Genomic DNA, 22,706 nt, shown 5'->3' with positions numbered 1-22,706 from the left:
CAAAATAGATACTCCTAATAGTAACTTCTATTTATATTTATTCTGAATTTAAATCCAAATCTGCTTTGGATATCGTCTATGTGATGCCAGGCACCTGGGCTGGTATGCGAGATGAGGACTATTTTATAATTTTATGAAACTCTCCCTGCCTTTTAGTAATTTCTGCACGTCAGAACCCAAACGTCACAAACCCCCTTCTCCTCTCTTCCACGATTTCAGGCTTCAGCCGCTGAATGCGCTAATTACTCTCTCCCGGCGATTTCTGCAATTCACCCAGCCGACCGACCGGCCAGCCAGCCTCAATCACAGTGTCACTGCTTCGCAGTCTCAGCCTCTCAGCGTCACTTCCTCAAACCCTCACTGTCCAAGCCATAGTCCTGCAACATCGAAGCCGTAAGCGCGCCGTAATCCCCAGGTAGTTCGTCTCTCTCTCTCTCTCTCTTTCTGTTTCCAAATTGACTATTTCAAGGCACGTGATACTTTGATCCTTTATTTATTAATTCAAGTTAGAAATTTACATAAAACATTCGAACATACACATTGTGATTGTGATCAGTTATTTACATGCATCCTCACAATATAATAAAAATAGCTAAACTAAATTGCAGATATAAACCCATTCCCTTTATGTTGGCTTTGAATTTAGGAAATTAGTGTTGCAGTAGCCAATAGACTTTAGGGTTTAGTGCAACTCTATAGTATTTTTGACCGGGTTCTTGAATGTGGGACAGTGTGTGCTCAATTGGTGAAGCAAGAAAAAAAAAGGGAATGGACTATGGTATAGTATATTCGTGGGCTTAATTTACTTGGTGTGAGATACAGAATTGACCAAATATGCAAACTGTTGTGTTTGCCATAATGGTTTTTTTAATGGCCTCCACACATGTAATATCCAAAATATGCAAATGCAACTTGTTTTTGTATAAAGTTCCCTGATGATATAAAGTTCCAAATGCTGGATGTGCCAAAGCCCAACCGCAACTTGTTTTTATATTTTTTTTAATTATGCAGAATATAAAAAATGTCTAGTTGTCAATCAAATGCTGCTATGGAGAATGAATTGTTTATTTATTATTTATTATTTATTTGAAAATCATTTTTTTTGTTTTTAAGTTCATGTTCATAGATGGTGATTTAATTTTTTTGTATATATACACACACATAATCATATATATAGCAGTTATTTCAAAATGATACACTATACGTACTAATACCGCAATATTTCGTTCCAATACTTACACCGGAACGGCCACTGGAATGAAATTCAAAATTTTGATCTTTGCACCTTCCCTCCAAAGAAACAGGAGAAAAAACGGTTGTGAAACCCTAACAGGAATCACAGATGGCCGATATGGAAGTGAAACCATTAGCACTGGATGAAGACGAAGAGAAAGAGGAAGAGGAAGAGCTTTCATGGTCATCAGACTCGGAAGTCGGAGACGCATTGGACTGGTTGGATTCCAAGGATGACAACCAAGCTGTTGAGGGGAATTTTACGCTCAATTCCAGGCGTCCCAATGCTCATGGAGGGCTTCATTCTCGACATAATATATCCACACTGCAGCCGCTCTCTAATCGAAACCAGAGGTTCACTCATCATATTCGAGCTTCACCTTTGGAGGTATATGTAACTTCTTTGCTGATATTTGTTCTTTGTGCAATTTTCCAATAGGAATCGATGGTTTGTATTTCTATATGTTATGTTTTCTCCGTTATAGGTTTACTGTGGCTTATCTTATCATCCAAATAGGCAGCTATGGGTTACATCTTTTTAGTAAAATTGATCATTTAGTTCATAGAGATAATAATTAAGTTTCAACTTGTGGATATTATTATACTAATCACCATAAAATTAAAAAAAAAAAAAAAAAAAACTGGAGAGTTTTGGCTCTGAATATTGTGTTGAAATTCTTCCAGTATCTGTAAGAAACTGGGGTGGTCCGCCCATTTGGGTAAGTATGTGATATACAATCTGGATTGTGTGTTCAATACATGTTGGAGCTAGTTGATTTTTCAAAGGTTAATATGTTAGGGCTTGTTTTGTACTGAAGATTGTGTTTTCAACACTATAGGTGGGGTTTTAAAACATTTTGTATGTCAAAAGTGTTGTTCTGCTTATTGCATAATATAAGTCTCCATGATAAACCATCTAGGCACTTAGATATGCCCATTTCCATGTTTGGGTTGGTTGCATTTGATTTGATGGGTTTGTGTCAGTTTCCACTCTTACCAATTTGATTGATAGTGCAGGAGTGGGAAGGGAGGTTGAATGTGGGCGTATCGAACTCTGTGACAACTGCTATTCGAGAAAGTGTTCGAGAGATGGCCATTGGTAAATCTAGAACTACTGAGAAAGCAGACCGTGCAACTGTTGAGCAGGTGAACCTTTAGTGAACTCTTGTTAACATTTTATAACCATAGAAAATAAACGAGAGCAAATAGTAGGCTGTTTTTGTTTATCTTTTTTATTTTAAGATTATGTTGTTCCCTTTGCTTCAAGTTGCTATTCATTGTTGGGATGCATTGGACCTGGTGCAGCGAAGAAGATATTAGACAATTTTCAGGGCTATTATTTACATGATCTTCTTTAGTGTATAGTTTCTCTTGTAGTACTTCTGTGTAATCAGCAATTTTGTTTAATAATCTAATCCATTTTCTCTGTTTTAAAGAAATATTTTTTTTTGTTTTGTAGTTGTTATCATGCCTTGGTTGTGTTGCGGGGAATTAGTTGTTTATAGTTGTTATCATACCTTGGCTGTGTTGGGGACGTAGCTGCATTATTATTCCGAGCAGCGCTTGTTTCACTTTATACCATGTTTTTGAAGATTGATTGTATTAATGTGTTTGCTTGGGCTGCATCAAAAACTAGTTGACATGGAATATCTAGCTAACGTCTTCTTCCTCCAGGCCATTGATCCTAGAACTCGCATGGTCTTATTCAAGATGCTAAATCGAGGTGTATTTCATGATATTAATGGCTGCATTTCAACTGGAAAAGAAGTAAGTAGACACTGCTACCTTTAATTTCTGTACTAATACCTCCAGCATGTTCTAGTTTCATTCTTACTTTATCGTTGGGTTAGATGTCCTTATCATGCAATCACTTTTTCTTCAACAGGCAAATGTTTATCATGCAACCAGATCTAATGGTCAGGAACTGGCAATCAAAGTATATAAAACTTCCGTTCTGGTATTTAAGTATGTCTAGGTGACACTTATAGTTTGCTAGTGAATTTTACTTGCAATATGGCCCATGGATCAGAGGCTGTGTACTTGTTTGTAGGTTGATAATGAATTTAACTTGTTGCACCCAAAATAACAGGGACAGAGATCGTTATGTACAAGGTGACTACCGTTTCAGATATGGATACTGCAGGCATAACCCCAGGAAAATGGTAAAGACATGGGCTGAGAAAGAGATGAGGAACCTTATGAGGTAAGGCCAACACATTGTTCCTGTTCATTTCATTATCATAAGGATATTGAAAGCTTAGTGGAAAGTGAATGAGAACTTATTTCGCGACGGATTCAAGTTCTGCTGGAGGAGAAATGTGAACTTATGAGCATATTCTGAAGTTGTTTCGGTTGTTTGAGAATTGGTCCTGTCATATGGTATTTAATATGGTCACTGTGAACTGCAGGCTAAAGGCAGCAGGAATTAGGTGTCCAACTCCAGTACTTTTGAGACTTCACGTTCTGGTCATGGAATTCATAGGTATTGTGTGTTGATTAATCACCTATAAAATAAGTATTGTCTTGATAATAGATGTGTTAGCAGTCTGTGTTTTCCCTTTATTTTAGTGTTTATTGTAGATTTTTCTTATTTTCCTTCTCACTTGGTCTCTTGTGGATGGAATTGAATTTTGGCCTCTAATAGTACAGCTACATCTCTGGTTGAATTTTGGAGTTTGTGCTTCCACAGGAAAAACAGGTTGGGCCGCACCTCGTCTTAAGGATGCTGCTTTATCTCTTGACAGGTTACGTGAAGGTTATGTGGAGGTGTGTCCCTATCTTTCTAGTCATTCTTTGGGAATTCTTGATTGTGTAAAGTGGAACCTGATTTTTTTTTTTTTTGGGGGGGGGGGGGGGGGGGGGGGGGGGGGTGGTTTAATTTTTTTTAGTGGTTTCTGCCATATGAGATGATGGAATAAATGCTTCTATTATGACTTTTGGCAAGTGAAAAGGACTTATGTGTATTTTTTTTACTCTCTGTTTTAAATGATCTAAGCATTTTCTGCATTCCTTTTCAGGTGATTATTGCAATGCGGACGCTATATCAGAAGTGCAAACTGGTTCATGGAGACCTCAGCGAGTATAATATACTTTCTTTTGAGGTGAGTGTTGACTATATATTTTTTTTGTTCATCCTTTTCTTTTCTAATATTGAATTGATTCCACATGCAAATGGAGATTTATCTTTCCTTGTGATTCGCAGGGTCACTTGTATATTATAGACGTCTCTCAATCAGTTGATCTTGACCATCCCCATGCCCTCGATTTCCTTCGTGAAGATTGTCTTCATGTTTCTGTACGTTCTTTACCGAAAGTATCCAACGAAAATGTTTATAATCAGCAATATGTGTTAATTATGCATTGCTGGCATGCAGGATTTTTTCAAAAAACATGGTGTAGCTGTTATGACAATTCGAGAACTCTTTGATTTCATAGTTGATCCTTCTATTGCCGATGAAGCTGTGGATACTTATCTGGAAAAAGTTTGTTAGTTTATACTTTATACTGTCAAATTTCCACAGGCACTTCAGTAGATCGTTATTGTGACTGCTTCCAACTTATTTTAGGTGCAACAAAAAATTTTGGCTAGAGGAGACATATCTGTCGAGGATGAAATTGCAGACTCTGTATTTTTGCAGGTAACTTTCTTGGCAGTGATATATCATGTTATTTGAGTTTTTTTTTTTTTAATCACCGATCACCGTTACATAGCAATTTAAGCATATCTCCTAAAACATTAAGCATGCCAACTTTTTGCCAAGTAGGCAGCCTGCGCCAGTTCTGACTGAAGCTGGTTTGATGTGATACACCAATCTTTGCTGATCAATGTTTTCAAGACATTAAGTTAATATCACTAGATATTTTTCACTCCTATGACTATCAGTTCCCTCGGCTACTGGATTAACCGAGTGGTTCAAGGTTCAAACATGGGAAAGCAAGTTTCATATGTATACACAGGCAAAGCATTCCCAAATGGTTCAACTCAAACAAAAACCTTTAGAATCACTGCCCATATCTTTGCAAAACGTCCTTACAGTATATTAGTGTTTAAGGTGTTTTGATTTGCATAATACACATAAATCCATGAAATGGGGGATCTCTCTTTCATCTCGGTTTTTGTGGGGACTGAAATTGGGATTCAGATTCGACACTTGAAGCTGGTGTGTGAGTGTGTGTGTGTCTCCGCATGCATGCATATGTGCACGTCTAAAAAATTAAAAGTGAAAGATATTCGGAGATAAAAGTGGACCTTGCTATATTTTGATTATGTGTATATGGGTGAATGCCTTGTTTTTTTTTAATATTGTTTTACAGTCATTCATCCCAAAGACACTAGAACATGTAAAGAATGCCGAGGAGGATGTGCAACGGATAACCAGCGGCCAAGACACGGGAGATATGTACTATCAAACTATCACAGGACTCAAGCATGCCCTTTCAATTGCTCAGCAAGAAGCAGAGCCTGGTGAAGACTCCTCTGTTAATCCAGCTGCTCTGTCTAATCCTCCTAAGAGCGAAATCGTGTCTCTAGAAGTCAGTGATGAAGAGAACTCAAGCGATACAGAAGAGAGCTCCTCATCAGAAACTGAACCAGACGTTCCCGTAGATAAGAAAGCTGCTAGAAAAGAGAACAAAAAGAAAGTGAAAGAGGAGAAGAGGGAGGCTCGGAAGAATAAAGTGCCTAAAGCCGTGAAGAAAAGAAAGAAGAAGTTGGCCAAAGCTCACAAGACCAGATAGCTGCTAGCAGTAACCATAAATTCAAAGTTTTATTTATTTTAACAATTATGCAAACCTTTTTTTTTTTTTTCATTAAGAGAGAAACAGCACAATTTAGCTCCTGAGTAATCGCCTATTCCTTTCCGAATAATTTTATTTATCATCCATATACACAACACATTTCACTTATTTATTTATTTATTTTCATTTTTCTTATAACAATTATGAGGTATATAGATGATAAGTAAAACAACTCAATTAGTTTAACAAAAATAAAATAAAATAAAAAATAATTTTAAACAATTCCACTATGTAAAGTCGCCGTGTAGTCGGCTGACGTGGCAACTGCTACTAATTAAAAAAGAAAAACAAAGTAGTGCATTTTGAATTCCATTCCCACTTCTAATCGCCGCTTTTCATCTTCTTCCTCTGGGCTGGAATGCGATTTGTGTTTCACATCTTCAGCTAGAAAATTTCTTCGGCGATTTGTGCTTCTCATCCAGCGTTTTTCATTCAAGAATTCCATCTCTTTCTTAATCTGCTTCAGCTGCAAAATCACCTAACAGCATCATTTTAGATCCTTCGTGAATCAAATGGAAAATCAGACAACAAGTGCCACTCAAAACAGGCCAAATGGAAGTGCTGGAAACCTCCCTTTATCTCCTTTATTTATACCCCTCTTTGACATTCCCCCCGAAACTAAAATCAAACAAATATTTGCTTAAACTAGAGAAAAAAGAAGAAGACAATCTTAAACTTGTGTACTGCCCAATACAACACTTATTTTGATCATAGAAAATGTCACCAGCTCTATCTTTATCTCTTGCACACCCCCAATTTGCAAATCTTGGGACCATTCAAACGACAACCACCTTCTCAAAAGTACTTGTAGAGAAAACCCACGTTACAAAATACCTTCAGACATTAAGCTCACAAGGAGAAAGCTATTAAATTCATTTGCTTTGGGGCTTATAAGGGCAGGCGTCTCCACTTCTCAACCCGCAATAGCTGAGCCGGGGAGCCTTGCTGAATCCACTTCAAGTAGAATGTCATATTTGAGATTTTTGCAGTATCTGGATGAAGGTGCTGTAAGGAAGGTAGATCTGTTTGAGAATGGCAAGTTAGGGCTCAAGATAGACGAAACTGAGGCTGCCGTGGAATCGTCTTTGGCTTCGGCTTCGGCTTCGGCTTCGGCTCAGGATAGACGTGCTGAGGGGAGGAACGTGCTGTCGAGGGCCCGGAAGGGGAGGGACGCTCGGTCGAGGAAGGGAGGCTGCGCTTCGTGCAGAAGAAACACAAAGAGGAAGGGAATTGGGGAGGGAACAGAGGAGGAAAATTGAGGAGATGAAAAACTGAGGAATAGGAAGCAACAGTTTTCATTTTGAACAAAATGATGCGTTAAACTGAGGAACGGGAAGCAAGCAATTTTAATTTTTGAATGAAACGATGCATTTTGTTTTTTCCACGTCAACAGCGTTTACAGATTGACTATATGGGTTGACTGCATCCAGCGTTTTTCAATTTTAAAGTATGAAAATTGTGTAGTATGAGATGATGAGTAAGAGCACTAGTATTGGACTCATCAAATGCGTCCAATCTTCAAAATTAATGATTTTGACTTTAAAATTATGGCATTGGATTCACCATATGCTCAAATGTCAAGCTTTTAGCTACAGTACATTCATCTTCATTTTCAAATTTGAAGACTCACTATTCACACTCTATAACTATTATTTTATTTATTTAAATTATTGTTTCTTAATTTTAAGCCACAATATATTTAAGTTAGGAAATAATAATTTAAATATCAAATTAAATTATTAATTAAAATATAATTAGTGTAATTATAAAATATGAAAAAAATAAATTAAAAATATTATTATTAACAAAATAATATTATATTATTATTTTGATGAATCTAATAGCTAATCCAATGTAGAATTATGGATAGAGATGTTTTTTATTTATGAAAAATATGTACTTTTTATCAAATTTTAAATATAAAAATGATGAATCAAATGCTAATGCTCTAAGATTTAGTTTGATATGAATAGAAATAGATAGCCATTTCAGGGATAATAGCTAAACTAAGCGTGGCCAGCAGCTGGGTAACTCAACATAGCCGAAATAGCATTTAGTTAGATTTTATGATGATTAAGGGTACGTTTGGTTACTAAACACCTCTCAACTCATCTCAACTCATCATTATAATTTTTTCAAATTTCAACACAAAATATAATAAACAATTTAATTTTTTCAAATCTCAAAATAATAATAATATTAAAAAATAATATTCTAACAATATTTTATTATCTCAACTCAACTCAACTCAATTCAATTCAACTCACTTCAACATCTAAATGTAACCTAAATCATTCTGAATAACAGTTCACTAAAATCAGAACACCTATTCTTTAAAAGTAAAAAATACTTTTTTTGCATCCTAACCATTAACTAATACCGAAAACATAAATAATATTTATATAAATAAACATTATAATTATGCTGGCCAACCATAAAATAATTAGCTAGGCTCCTCAAAAAAGGATGGTGATAATCAACCACCCCCACGATTATCATAAGTGATGTTTTTCCTTCTAGAATGGTTGGGTCACCCTAATCAAACTCTTAAGGAAAATTCTATTTGATATTATTTTGGCAGTAGTATAGGATTAAATTAGTAAAATAATTTAATTGTGATTATTTAAGTGAGAATTTTAACTTTTTTTTATACATAACAAAGAATGTTAAATTTTAATTAAGCAATTTTATATACAAATATATCACCCAAAGCGAGATAATTTTACGTAATTCATTAAACTTATTTTACAATAAAAATAACTTTACATATCATATATTAAGTCTTATTATTTTGTAAATTTATTTTAGTATAAATTATTTGTATTTCTATATATATTGAAAGGACGAAACGCCCAAAAACAAAAGACGAAATGACGTCCATCTCCTTATCCCCAAATCCCTAATAATTTTACGCTAAACCCCTCTTCTCCTTCTCCGAGTCTGAGGCTCAAACCCAAGGAACCCGAAGAAGCCTTGAAATGGCCTCGACCACGAGGACTGAGTAGTGAGTCCTGGCCACATCCCAGCAGATCTTGAACAGCCTTAACACCCCGAAAGAGGTCTGAGAGGACTTGCTGTTGATTTTCTCTTGCTTCGATAGTCGGGTCTCGAACATCACCAATTTGATCAACGGAGAGGATTCTGTGACCGAGGAGGATCGCTTCGACGCCGCCCTGGAATCCGGTGGGAATCCAACGCCCTCAAAGCTTCTAGGCCCTCGCTCAACTACTTGGACTCCCGCGACGAGGCACGTGAGTACTTGTCCGCCGTCGACGAGATTCTTAACCTGATGGATGAGCTACCCGGTCGGTCCGACTCCACCGAACAAACCCTAGAGGAAGGGCACGGGCCCACGCCTTCCGATCAAAACCTTAACGACCAGAGCGACCAGCAGTCCCAGGAATGGGAAACCATGGCTCGCGCTTGGCTTTGCTCGTTCCCCGAGGCCAAAGCGGTCTCCATGGACGAGGTCGAAGCCTGGATCGACTCTAACCTCGATTCTCTTCCTGAAGGAATCAAATCAATGCCTCGCTCAGACCTCTGTCAGAGGCTCATTGCAATCCAGAATTGCATGAGACTCCCCTCTCAGGTTCACTGTTTTTCTATTTCTTTTCTTTTGAATTTCGAGCTGTTGACAGTCCTATTTTTTTTCTCTTTCTTTCTTTTTTCCAGAACTAGATTTCTGTGGGTGCTTTGGGTTAGATGGACTAAGTTTTTCCAATAATTTGAGAATCGTACTTCCCGGAATTGCTAACAAATCACCTCCATCTCCAATCTTTGAATAAGGTCTAGTTTGATATGAATAAAAATAGCTGCTAACTATTAAAAAAACAAATAGCTGTTAACTTGGAAGGGGAAGTAACCATTTGGTAAGACATAAAGTGGCCAGCTGTGCATTGGTACTGAAACGTATGGGGTAACAGCATACGCCGTGTAGAGGGGGAGTGGTTTCCTTCATGTTTAGCCTTTTAGGTGCCGTCGGAATTGTTGGGACGGCCTGGGGGTTTGGTTTAATTTCACTTGCCTGAAGTTTTTAGCTTAATTAAACTTCATTTTTTTTATAAGCAATAAGTAGATTGTATTCATACGAATGAAATAGGCATGGCCCGTGTGCACAAGAAGTATACAGAAGAACACCTAAATACATTCTAGGTTAAGGAAAGAAAGTCTTGGACATTGTTTCCATCAAGTGCAATGGCTGAAAACTAAAGCATTAAAGTGCGCATAAAAAAATTCTGAAGCTTCGCCATTGTGCGCTCCTTATCTTCAAAGCATCTCTCATTCCTCTCCGCTCATGTGCACCACATGATACACAATGAGATCATCTTCCACATTGCCACCACTCTAGGACAACCTTGGATCTCCTTCCAACAAGCCAATAAATCCACGACCCTCAAAGTCATTACCCAAGCAATATCCATTCATCTAAACATCTCATTCCATAGCCCCCTTGTGACCTCACAATGCAATAGTAAGTGATCTACAGATTCTCTATGTTTTTTGCACAAATAGCACCAATCCATCACGATAATTCCCCTCTTTCTCAGATTGTCCGTAGTCAAGATTTTCCCAAGAGCGACAGTCCAAACAAAGAAAGCTACTTTAGTAGGCACCCGGGACCTCCAAATCTTCTTCCATGGGAATGGAACATGACCTTGAGCTGACAAAATCCTGTAGTATGTCCTAACTGTACATTTCTTACTATCATTGGCCCTCCACTGCAACTTATCCTCCTGAGCCATAGGATTTCTCGTAGAATAGAGCAACCCGAAAAAATCAGACACAACATGCAGTTCCCAATCATGAATATCCCTATTAAAAAGGACATTCCACTGTAAGAACCATGGGAGAATACCCGCACATATGCCACTGAGGCTTCTCTATTAGCTGCAAAACGATAGAGTGCTGGGAATGCCCTGTATAAAGTGCACTCTCCACACCAAATATCATGCCAAAACCTGATTCTGGAACCATCTCTTGCCACAAACCGAATGTGACTTTCGAATCTTTGCCAACCCCTCCTAATAAATTTCCATAAGCCCACACCATCCCCCCCCCCTCCCCCCTTCACTACATTGGAGCACCGGCCTCCCCATGCACTCCCATGTCTGGAATCAATAATCTCCTTCCATAGCGTGTCTCCCTCTAAGTGGTACCTTAATAACCATTTACCCAACAATGCTTTATTGAAAGTCCTCAAATTGCATACTCCCAAGCTGCCATTCGGAATTGGAGAACAAACTTTGTTTCTAATTAACCAGATGAAATTTTGTTTCCTCCCCCACTCTCCCCATAGAAAAGCCTGGAATAATCTCTCGATTCTAGTCGCCACCCCTACAAGCAAAGGAAAGAGAGAGAGAAAATATGTGGGCAGGTTAATTAAGGAACTTTTAATTAAAACGAGTCGCCCCCCCTTTTGATAAGTACATCCGTTTCCACCCAACGAGCTTCTCTCAACTTTCTCCACCACCCCATCCCATATGGCTCGAGCCTTAAAGGTCACCCCTAGCGGAAGTCCCAAATATTTCATAGGCAAGGAAGACACCTTACAATCTGACAATCGCGCCAAGCTGTTAATATTGGGCACCGCACCCACCGCAACCATCTCATATTTACCAAGGTTAACCTTAAGCCCCGATATTGCTTCAAAGCATAACAAAAGAGCTCACAAAGCCTGAATCAAAAACCGGAGAGAAAACCTTAATTAAACTTCATGATTGGCCAAAATCAACTTTTCATTATGGGAACAACTATGGCCATTACTTAAGTTGTGTTGCATGCTAGTAATTGGTACTGTGACTCGACCTGAAGTGTCCCCATTCTTCTTCGAATTATGTTTGAGAAGTGCTATAGTCACAAAGATATCCCATAAAAGTAAACCCACAAACTGACATGGTTTCATATGATTCGTTAAATCTATTTTCCATTAAAAGTAGCTTTACAATTTAACATACTACATCTTGTCACGTCAGTTTGTGGTTTATTTTTGTGGAATGTCTTTGCGGCTAAAGCATTTCTCTTGTTTATTATCTATCTGTTTGTCTCGATTATTATTGTGTTTTAGAAAATAGTATCTTCTTGTTTTATTTGTTTGGTGGGTTACCAACAAGCCCTTATTTAGAAGCATCTTTAGTAAATTTTGCTTTTAGTTTATGCTTTTGCCTCTTCTGTTGCTTGTATCTGTGTAGCTTTTGTTTGAAAATGCTCGTTCAACTAAACAAATGTTTCTGTACTTAACGCTGAGAATTATAAAGCAAAGTAATTTTTGGAATGTCGTTTAGTATAATACAATAGTGCTACTTTTCATCTCTCTTATGGCAGGAAAAAGAACTTAGCCAGTTTGATTATGAGAATCCACCGTATCGATTTCAACGTACTGATCAATGGAGACCGGTCTATTCTTGGCTAGAATCTTTAAATCAAGATGAGGTGGTGAAGTCGAAAGAAATCTCTGACTGGCTAAATGCTAATAAAGAGGTCCAAGAACAGTTGTGCTCTAGGCATTCTCGATATCATTTGATGCACTACATCAAAAAATGCCATATCAAGATATTGAAGAGGAAGGAAAAGAAGATGGTATCATATAATTTCTCATATAGACTCTTATTATTGTTAGTATCCAATCTTGCACCTGAAACATTTGGACGTTTTAGGTTATAATATCATATAATTTCTCATATTGAGTCTTATTATCGTTAGAGTATTCAATCTAGCACCTGAAATATTTGGACATGATATGTTATAAGAGTTAGCCGTGTCAATATTCAGTAAGCAGGCACGTCCTACTTCTCATGCCTATTTCGTGAGATTTTTGCCTCACTTTTCCCCCCTACTATTATTATTATGCTTATTTTTGTATCAGAGTATTATTATCACTCATAGAGCAGCATAGAAGTACAGCAGTCAAGTAAAATGTGCAAGTACAATTAATAAACCTCAAATATCAAAACTTGTTCAATTATTTAATGCCATTGGTTTGCTTTGAACAGGGTGTGCAGCAGCATAACAAAGACACTTCTCTAAAGGTTCGCAGGACTGTGGTGATGAAACAGCCAACAGTGCTTCCATGTATGTCTCATTTATAGTGGCTTTCATATTTTTCTAGGGTATGCTTGGATGTCTAATACAGATGGAATGACTGTTGTGCTTTCAGCAGCATCTGGAGGCACAAGTTTATCTTGTGCAATGACAGCACCATAGAAAATGGAGCTATCTAAAACCAAAGCAAATAAAAAAGGAAAAAGAAATGTAGTAATAGAAGCAGCAGTAAATTTGAATTGCCATTGCTGCTCATTTTCGCTGTGACTGCATTGAGATTTTAAAATTTTTGTTCTAAATGGTTTCTCGGGGTGGTTAAGGAGCTTTTGTTTGTTTATGATTTTGTTGTTTGAGCTTGTATTTGTTCTGTTTTACAATATATGTTACTTGTCTCAATAATTTCCAAACCCTTCATTTCTCTTTCCCTGCTCTTTTTCTCTATCTAATGTTTGCAGACAGCACTCCAAGCGATCTACCTAAAGATGGCGACGTTTACTTGACGAAAAGAAACGAAGCCTATCGCAAATATGAGATGTAAGTTGCTTCTGAAGATTTTCTTGTTAAATTGCATCCAATGTAGCAAAATCTCGTGTTGCATATTGCTGGACGCATTGTGCTTACAAAGTGTTGTTTATGGGGTTTCAGTTTGGTGGAGTTGGAGAAGCTGCTTTCTCCTATTTTCTCAAAGCATCAAATATAAACCAATGTGGAAATCCCGAATCAGCAAATCTCTGGCTATAGAACAATGTCTGCAAACTTTGAAGGGCCATGCTCATTCTTCTTTACCGATAGTAATCTTTCAAAACTGAAGAGTGAAGAAGATGTTCTCCACAATGCATCTCGTAAGGTATTGCCTTTTTCCATTTTCACTAGAGAATGGGGAGGACAATAATTGTTTGTGTTTGTACAGAAAGGCCTTGAGTTGAAAATCAAAACCAAACTTCTCGAGTATTTTAATCCCTAAAATGTGTCGATTCTCAAATGTCCCTAAAATCGTGCCTCAAACAAATGTTCAACTTACGTATGTATAGGGTTCTTTTGTTTTGGTTCCCTTTTGAATTTCGAGCATGGTAGATGGAGAGATGGTTCAGCTTGGATACAAGGTGAAGGAGAGATACAAGAGCTGTATCCAGTGAAACTTGTCCTTTTCTTTCCGTCCCTGTTTACAATTTTTAGCCAGCTGTATCTTTTATGAACTGTCCAAGAAAAAATCCACTGGTGAACTCGTCAGGGCGAACTGCGAAGTCGAGGACCAAATAATTCTTAATAGAATAAAAAACGTTGTTTTCTTTTTTCTTTTAAATAATTTTATTATACAATATAATTTTTTTCCCATCAACATTGGCAAAATTTAATTTATTTATTCTTTCTAATTCATCAGGAAATTTAAATTATAGGGATAGTTGTAATGTGATATTTAACAAATTACTCATTTTTGTTCAACCCCTAAATGGATAATCAAAGCTTGAGGCCCAAATGTGAATTTTATTTTATTTTTTTAAATCAATATAGGTATAGAGATAAGGATACAAAATGCCTCGTTTGATTTCACAACTCTTCTTATCTAATTATTATAACCTTTTTAAATTTTTATATAAAATAAAATAAAAAATTTAACTTTTTTCAAATTTTAAAACAAAAATAATATTAAAAATATACATTATAATAATATTTTATTCAATTTTTAATTTTAGTCTTAACTTATTTCATCTCATCTGTAAAAACAAATGAGATCAAAGTCTATAACTTTGTTAAAATTAGAAGGGAGTGTACAAGTAGAGTGAAACTAATGGAGAAAATAGGAAGTTAAAGATCTCTTTCGTGTTCATATGTTAATGAGGTTGCTTGTGAATGATGGTGACTCTTTTCATGTTTTGGGTGTGCTATGATATCTAAAAAGTTAGGCAAATATTGACCAATTTTCTCCTATCGTTTGCTTTCAGAGATGAGATGAATTGAATTGAATTGAGATTAAAGTTAAAAAGTTGAATAAAATATTATTAGAATATATTTTTTAATATTATTTTTATTTTGAGATTTAAAAAAGTTGAATTGTTTATTTTATTTTGTGTGAAAATTTGATAAAACTGTAATGATGAGATGAGAAATTTTCAAAATTTTAGATTTTAATCTTGAAAATAAAACAGGAAAGAAAAAACCATCAGGAATCCAAGTTGTTAGGATCCCTTCCCTTATTAGAATTGGTTTTTTGTGGAAAGAGTGGTTCAAGTCTACGAAGAATTCCAAGGTAATGATTCGAGTTTTCTTGAAGACAATCAATATCATAACAGACTAATTTTGCACTAATATTTGAGAAATTGGGGTATTTTGTTGCGAAGATGGTTTGAAAATCAACGGCTAATCAATCAAAAAAATTCCTTGTCCTGATATGACCACTGTCTAATTTTTGCCTAAGAATTGGTCAAATGGCATTAGCAAACAAATTCTAATTGAAAAATCATACATCGTATGACTATTTCTACAATTCTTCCACAATTTTATTTTAAATAAAAGACATTTTTATAAAAATATCGTCCTGTTCAATTAACATGGTGGTATAAAAAATTATAAAAAGATTATATTTATATTATTATTCATTTTAATTTGAACATCCCCATAAACAAAATAATATCAAGATCTTCACGAGATGAATCAATGTAACGGATAAGTATACAGTGTAAAAAATGACATTTTTTTTTTCCTCCTCTCTCATCTCTCAAAACATTTGAGCAATTTATTTTTATTGCTTGTATAATTCTTTCTCTGGACATGTTTCAATAATATTTTACATCCAGTTTTACTATTAGCTTGTAAATGTATGCTTTCAGTTGGTTACACAGATGAGATAAATTGAAAGTTGAAAGTTGAATAAAATATTATTAGAATATAATTTTTAAATATAATTTTTATTTTGAGATTTGAAAATGTTAAATTTTTTATTATATTTTATGTAAAAATTTGAAACAATTATAATGATTAGATTAAATTAGACTAGATAAACTTATATTTCACGTCAAATTACATCAATCTATAAATTTATTTTTATAAAATTTCTATATAGATAAAGCATTTGTCCCTTAGTTTGCCTCATGAAACAAAAAAGAAAGTTGAAAAGTCTTTATTTTCACTTTTTTTAGTTAGGAAATGAATGTAGGGACCTTAATTACCCATAAGAAAAGGGAAAAAGATGGACTAAAAGAAAGAAAAAAACTTCTAGTAGTAGGTATTGTAAGAATAATAATAATTATACTATATATATATATATATTAAATATTCTAATCGATGTGATATTACTTATTAACTGTTAATTTAAATAAAAATAATTTGATCCAATAATTATGGTTAGAGTCACATAAGCACAACAGGATAAAAATATAAGACATTTTCCTTTATTTAGGAAAATATTATAGCCACAAAGAAATTACACAAAAATAATCTTATAAATTGATGTAGTTCGTTAGATTGTAAGGTTACTTTTATTGTAAAGTAGATCTAACAGATCAGATAAAATTACATCAGTTTATGAAATTATTTTATATAATTATTTTGTAGATGTAGCAGTACTTTATATATATATATATATAATTTCTTAATAGTAATTTTGAATTAATCATGATACATGATTATTAAATTTAAACAGGTCAATTGATTACCTACTCAAATCTAATAAACAATAAGGATTAAAAGAATATTCCATTTTTTTTTTATTTTGTTGATAAGTTATTTCACGTCTTTTTTTAACCAATTGCCAATCAATTTGACACCAAGTAGTTGTGAATTGAGTGAACCCAAGAGTCTTGACCTTTTTTCTAAAAATATTTTAAGTGCCTTTTTTGTCTTGTTATTTGTATATTATGTGTCAGTTGATGATGGTGTGGTTTGGAAGTGTCAGGAACCAGCAAATCAAATTTAGCACATAATCAAAAGTTTCTCAAGAGGGCTCAAATCTTTACGGGAGAGAAGTAAGGAATGGACTTTTAGCCAAGTAAACGTCTTCTCTTCCCCACCTTTCTGTACGTTTGGTATAAAAGGACTAGAGTGCTTAAATAATAGCAATTCCATAATTCATTTAAATTTTATAACACTTCACTAAAACTAATAACAGTTAGAAGTCTGTGATATCTGTATACTCTAAAATAATATAAAAAGTCATCTTAATTTTTATTATTTTTTCATCATCTCATAATGTATATTAGATGATTAAAGATTATTTATTATATTTTATTTATAAATTTATTATCTAATACCATATTAAGAGATGATGATAAAATAGATGATAAATAGATTTTTTTTATATAAATTATTTCCATTAACAAAATATAAAAAAGACTAAAATATTATAATTGTTAGACCAATTACATTTAGATATACAAAAAAAGAGAAATGTTATAAGAACGTATTATACCACACACGTCTATTAACTAATATGTGATTTATTATTTTTGATATTCTATATAAACAAATATATATTTAAGGATAAAGATAGAAGAATAATCATAAAAAATTAGATGTTATTTAAATAGAAGTATGTGATGCAAGATTTGAATGTAATGAAAATATTAAATTCTAATTAGGAATTTATATATATATATACACACACGCACCCACTAATCTCTTGTCCCATCTCCAAAGCTTCCCAAACTCCACAGCCGCCTCTCAAGACGTCTTCATTACAGTCGCTCCCACAAGATCGAAACACCCATACACAAAAAGGTAAATGGCGTCCATGTCCCTACCCCTAAATTTCTGAAATCCCTAAAAATTTGCAATACGCTAAACCCCTCTTCTCCTTCTCTGAGGCTCAGACCCAAAGAATCCGAAGCCCAGAAATGGCCTCGACCACCACCAGTATCAATTCCGGCGGCGGCGAGGACCGAGTCCTGGCCACGGCCCAGCAGATCGTGAAGAGCCTCAACACTCCGAAAGAGGTCCGAGAGGACATGCTGTTGATTTTCTCTAGCTTCGATAATCGGCTCTCGAACATCACCAATTTGATCGACGGAGAAGATTCTGTGACCGAGGAGGACCGCTTCGATGCCGCCGAGAAGGTCATCCTCCGGTGGGACTCTAGCTCCCTTGAAGCTTCTAGGCGCTCGCTCAACTCCGAGGACTCCCGCAACGAGGCCCATGAGTACTTGTCCGCCGTCGACGAGATTCTTAACCTGATGGATGAGCTATCGGTTCGGTCCGACAGTGATATCGTGGACCGGGCCGAGAACGCGATCCAGCTGGCGATGTCCCGGCTCGAGGACGAATTTCGCCTCGTGATGATCCGCAACACGGTCCCGCTCGACGCCGAGCGCCTCTACGGTTCGATCCGCCGGACCGCGCTCTCCTTCCCTGTCAACGATGGCGAAATCTATGAGGATTTCGAGAGCTTCAGCGAGGAGGACCGTAGTGCCACCCAGCCATACCACGAGCGCGGCGCCAGCTTGGGCGACGACGTATCTGTCGATTTGGTTGATCCCAAAGCGGTCGACGAGCTGAAAGAGATTGCCAGCCGTATGCTTCGCTCCGGTTACGAGAAGGAGTGCGTTCAGGTCTACAGTAGCGTCCGCCGCGACGCCCTGGATGAATGTCTTGCAATTTTGGGGATAGAGAAATTGAGCATTGAAGAGGTTCAGAGGATTGAGTGGAACTCATTGGACGAGAAGATGAAGCGATGGATTCAAGCTGTTAAGATCTTTGTTAAGGTCATCCTCAGCGGCGAGAAATGTCTCTGCGATCAAATTTTCAGTGGCCTAGATGATACCAAGGAAATTTGCTTCAACGAGACTGTGAAAGGTTGTGTGATGCAGCTGTTGAATTTTGGCGAGGCAGTTGCGATCGGGAAAAGGTCACCTGAGAAATTATTCAGGATATTGGATATGTATGATGTGATATATAACGGGTTGCCTGAATTGGAGGAGATGGTTACCGATGATCTTGTAATTGCTGAGGCGAAAGGGGTGCTCACGGGGCTGGGCGAGGCAGCCATTGGGACGTTTGTAGAGTTTGAGAATGCGGTTCGGAGTGAGACCTCGAAGAAACCGATGCAATGCGGTGATATTCATCCCCTGACGCGGTATGTGATGAATTACGTGAAGTTGATTGTGGATTATAGCGATACTCTGAACTTGCTGCTGGACAATAGTCAAGATGATGGGTGTGATACTTTGCAAAATGATAATGATAATGATAACTTCAGATTGTCACCGTTAGCCCGTAGGTTGGTCCGGTTGATATCCTCTCTACAGTCCAATCTTGAGGAGAAATCGAGACTCTATGAGGATACTGCGCTGCAATATATATTTCTGATAAATAATTCTCTGTACGTAGTGCAGAAAGTGAAAGGTTCAGATCTTGGGGAGCTTTTAGGTGATAATTGGGTTCGTAAGCGTCGTGGCCAGATACGGCAATACGCGACAAGCTATCTTAGGGCTTCTTGGAGCAAGACGTTGTCCTTTTTAAGGGATGAAGGGATAGGTGTGAGCTCAAGCAATGCCTCCAAGGTGACTCTGAAGGAAAGATTTAAGAATTTCAATGCGTCCTTTGAGGACATCTACAGGGTTCAAACTGCTTGGAAGGTTCCGGACGCTCAACTTCGTGAAGAGCTTAGAATATCCATATCAGAAAAGGTTATCCCAGCTTACCGCGCATTTCTTGGTAGGTTTGGGAATCTAGTAGAGAGTGGAAGACATGCTGGAAAATACATAAAGTACACAGCGGAGGATTTGGAGAGTTTTTTGCTGGATTTATTTGAAGGAACACCCCGAGTTCTGCATCACATGAGGAGAAAAAGTTCGTAGTGGATTAAAGGAGGACAGTTGTAACAGGTATGCCCTCTGTTCTCCAGGACTAGTTGGAAAAGAGTTCGCCTGTTAAATGTAGCTTGATGATATGATGTTTATTTTTGTTGGTTAATGCTTTGAGCATGGGTTTTGTATGAATGTTAATTCCCCCCCCCCCCCCCCCCCCCCCCCCCCTCCCCCAAAAAAAAAAAAAAAAAAAAAAAACGGATGCTATATACTGTAATAATCTATGTACATGTGTAATAGATTTTAGTTTTTGTACGTGTTCATGTATTTTATTGCCATGAATCACCATTTGCGTTGAAGCAAACCTTCTGGGCATAGGAGCTACTTGACTGTGTACTTGCTGTGTTGGCATGTTTGGGTTTTTACATTAATATTTTGTTATTGCAATTCTATCTCTAAGTGTGTTTGTGCTGTTGAATAAGCGACAAGCTTATTATTCTGTAAGATGGGATGTTCACAGAAACATAGTTCAATGTATTAGGTCATTCTTCTTCTTCCTGATAATTGAATGGGATATCTGGTGTATGATCGGAGCCAGGCGAAAAACTTAAATACAGATTAATTTTTTCGGAAGTAGGAGATATTTGGACATTGATACTAATTAACAATTTATGGAATACAATCTTAAATTGATTAATTTATGAGTGCTAAGGTGTGAAGGATAGAATCTGAGATGCGGCACTTAAGAAAAGTTAAAGATGGCCCTGAGGAAAATACATGAGAGAGTAGTTATGAGGGCTTTGTCAAGTGCAACAAAATTAACGGTTCGATCGACAAAGAAGTAATCTGGCTCAAGTCAAGGGCTCCACTAGAGAGGAAGACCATCTAGGTTTAGTTTGTGGCTATATGCAAGGCTCACCTAATTGGTATGCACCCCACTTTTTATGTTAAGTAGTTAACGATCATCATAATGGACACTTCTTAGCAACTATGGCTACCTTTGTTGTGTAAAACTTTGGTCGCGTAGTCCTACCGAAGAATTTCACTCGTGGCAGATGAACTAGTTTTGTGTGAAATCCTTGCCATTTACTAGTCATTCATGGGTTTTGATGGCTCGATTTCTTTATATATATATATATATATAATTATAACCATGTAAAATGCACTTACATAAATTTATTCAAGTGGCAGATGGTCTATATCTGTCCTTCAACAAACTCCTCACCTGACAATGGCAGTATTCTCCTAACCCCACATGTTTGATGTTTTCCGGCAAATGTGACCCAAAAAAAACGAGCCATTGTCTGCTCCTCTAAAACTGGTGGATCTTTATTTAAGGAATCCAATGAAATAATGCCTGAATTGCACCTTCTCATCCACCTATTTATCTTACATAAGAGTATTTTAGGGCCCATAGAACTTGAGCTAAGGTTATCTTGCTGTGCTTGGTATCCCTTTATTGCAAAGGGCAACGTCGACACCCCCCCATCCATTGTTTGCCCAGGTCTGAAACATTTGTAGAACACCTGGACCCCCACATCCTCTCTTTGCCGCTGCCATTATTGTACCATTCGATTGGACTTAAGCAACTCTTCCAAAGAGTGAATCCATAGGTGCATTGCATCAAGCTTTTCAATGTATGTATGACACTCATAACACATACAAGCTGTGGTGAACACACTCCTTGTGAGATATGAAACAAAAGAAAAGTTAATTTGAGCCTGATAATTAATGAAACAAAAGAAAATTGCATGTTAGATCAAGATCCTCTTTAATTCTAAATACTGTCTTCAAAATAAATGATCGGTATTTTTATCACTTTTACAGATCAAAACTCTGGAGATCTGGATGTTGGCATTTGACCCATTACATCTTTGTTAAGCTAGAGCTGAGTTTTCTCCGAGTATCAAAATTTTCTAGGAATATGCCTTGGATCCTCTCCAACTGTTTGATCGAATTGAATGATTTAATTATGCCTGTGTAGGATTTTTCAGATAATGTAGACTCCATATGAGTATTTAATGTTGTGTCTCTCACTCTCTCTTTGTATTGGGTCATCCAGTCGGAGATGATAAAATGGCCCTTGTGAATACTATTAAGCCCCTTTCTTTTGTGTGCGCCTTGGATTCACAACCATGGAGAAACAACAATGGCCTACAGCTGACCTCTTTTCACGATGTGGTTGGCATTGAAATTTATGTATAGCCAGCTGGGGGGCAAGACTTGGCGCTTTGCTGCTCTGCTTGACTTGGTCACATGTAAACTGCAAATACATTCCAAACCAATCAAAATTTTACAATGGAATTTAATACCCAATTCCCCAGCATTATCATTAAGAAAAGAGTACTGTTATAGATACAAAGAGATTATATAAAAGTAATCCGATAAATTGATGTGACTTATAAATTGATGTAATTTCATATAATCCGTTAGATCTACTTTATAATAAAAGTAATTTTACATTTTGACAAAGCACATTATGTCATATCAGTTTGTAAGATTATTTTTGTGTAATTCATTTGTAGTTAGTGTATTTTCTTTAAAGAAAAAGGCTGGCTTTGGCTTCTTGAGCAGAAATTCATATGGGATAACTTCCCCCACACCGCACGCTCACGCGCGTGCACACATATAATTACTGTGGAATCCTTTGCCACGACCAACCTTATAAATGCAGACTTTACTTTTAAACCTTTTGACAGCACAACATCTTATTTCCCAACGAAACTTGAGAGTTTTGAGTTAGCAACAGCTAGGTATTCTTTGTTTTTTGTTTGTTTCCAAATTTTAATATGTTTACCCAACCAAAAATAAAAAATAAAAAATAAACCCTCTCAAAGGACAAAGCATTGTAGTACTTGTCAAACATTTTCCGGGTCGTATCGCTGCCGATTCTAAGTATAT

At 36.6% G+C, this 22,706-nt stretch overlaps 3 protein-coding genes across 7 annotated transcripts; all 3 read left to right on the top strand.

Moving 5' to 3' along the window:
* The first annotated feature begins 248 nt into the window (after positions 1-248).
* Positions 249-6,138, top strand: LOC121237656 (serine/threonine-protein kinase RIO1-like). 2 transcript variants are annotated; one of them, XM_041134493.1, is made up of 13 exons: positions 249-415; positions 1,305-1,621; positions 2,251-2,379; positions 2,908-3,000; positions 3,119-3,198; positions 3,323-3,436; positions 3,642-3,715; positions 3,923-3,999; positions 4,251-4,334; positions 4,436-4,528; positions 4,608-4,715; positions 4,800-4,871; positions 5,548-6,138. In XM_041134493.1, the coding sequence occupies exons 2-13, from the start codon at positions 1,343-1,345 to the stop codon at positions 5,968-5,970; spliced, it is 1,626 nt and encodes a 541-aa protein (XP_040990427.1). In that variant the 5' UTR covers positions 249-415; positions 1,305-1,342; the 3' UTR covers positions 5,971-6,138. The 2 variants fall into 2 exon arrangements, with proteins under 2 accessions (XP_040990427.1, XP_040990426.1); XM_041134492.1 differs by having other exon boundaries at positions 1,299-1,621.
* A 2,788-nt stretch (positions 6,139-8,926) lies between these two features.
* LOC121237252 lies at positions 8,927-14,361 on the top strand. 2 transcript variants are annotated; one of them, XR_005934886.1, is made up of 6 exons: positions 8,927-9,619; positions 12,352-12,606; positions 13,020-13,098; positions 13,524-13,602; positions 13,714-13,915; positions 14,143-14,361. XR_005934886.1 is itself a non-coding variant. In XM_041133914.1 (5 exons), exons 1-5 carry the CDS (start codon positions 9,320-9,322, stop codon positions 13,766-13,768), a joined length of 768 nt encoding a protein of 255 aa, XP_040989848.1. In that variant the 5' UTR covers positions 8,927-9,319; the 3' UTR covers positions 13,769-14,361. The 2 variants fall into 2 exon arrangements, 1 of the variants encoding a protein (XP_040989848.1); XM_041133914.1 differs by having other exon boundaries at positions 13,714-14,361.
* Positions 14,362-17,639: 3,278 nt separating this feature from the next.
* On the top strand, positions 17,640-22,274 carry LOC121236893 (exocyst complex component EXO70B1). Of its 3 annotated transcripts, none has more exons than XM_041133397.1 (2): positions 17,640-17,781; positions 17,874-20,032. In XM_041133397.1, the coding sequence occupies exon 2, from the start codon at positions 17,898-17,900 to the stop codon at positions 19,854-19,856; it is 1,959 nt and encodes a 652-aa protein (XP_040989331.1). In that variant the 5' UTR covers positions 17,640-17,781; positions 17,874-17,897; the 3' UTR covers positions 19,857-20,032. The 3 variants fall into 3 exon arrangements, with proteins under 3 accessions (XP_040989331.1, XP_040989330.1, XP_040989329.1); XM_041133396.1 differs by adding an exon at positions 21,868-22,274 and having other exon boundaries at positions 17,672-19,883; XM_041133395.1 differs by adding an exon at positions 21,633-21,833 and having other exon boundaries at positions 17,672-19,883.
* Positions 22,275-22,706: the final 432 nt, after the last annotated feature.

Source organism: Juglans microcarpa x Juglans regia, chromosome 6S, assembly GCF_004785595.1.
Source record: "Juglans microcarpa x Juglans regia isolate MS1-56 chromosome 6S, Jm3101_v1.0, whole genome shotgun sequence".
NCBI lineage: Eukaryota > Viridiplantae > Streptophyta > Magnoliopsida > Fagales > Juglandaceae > Juglans > Juglans microcarpa x Juglans regia.
This window is presented reverse-complemented; position numbering and strand designations above follow the sequence as displayed.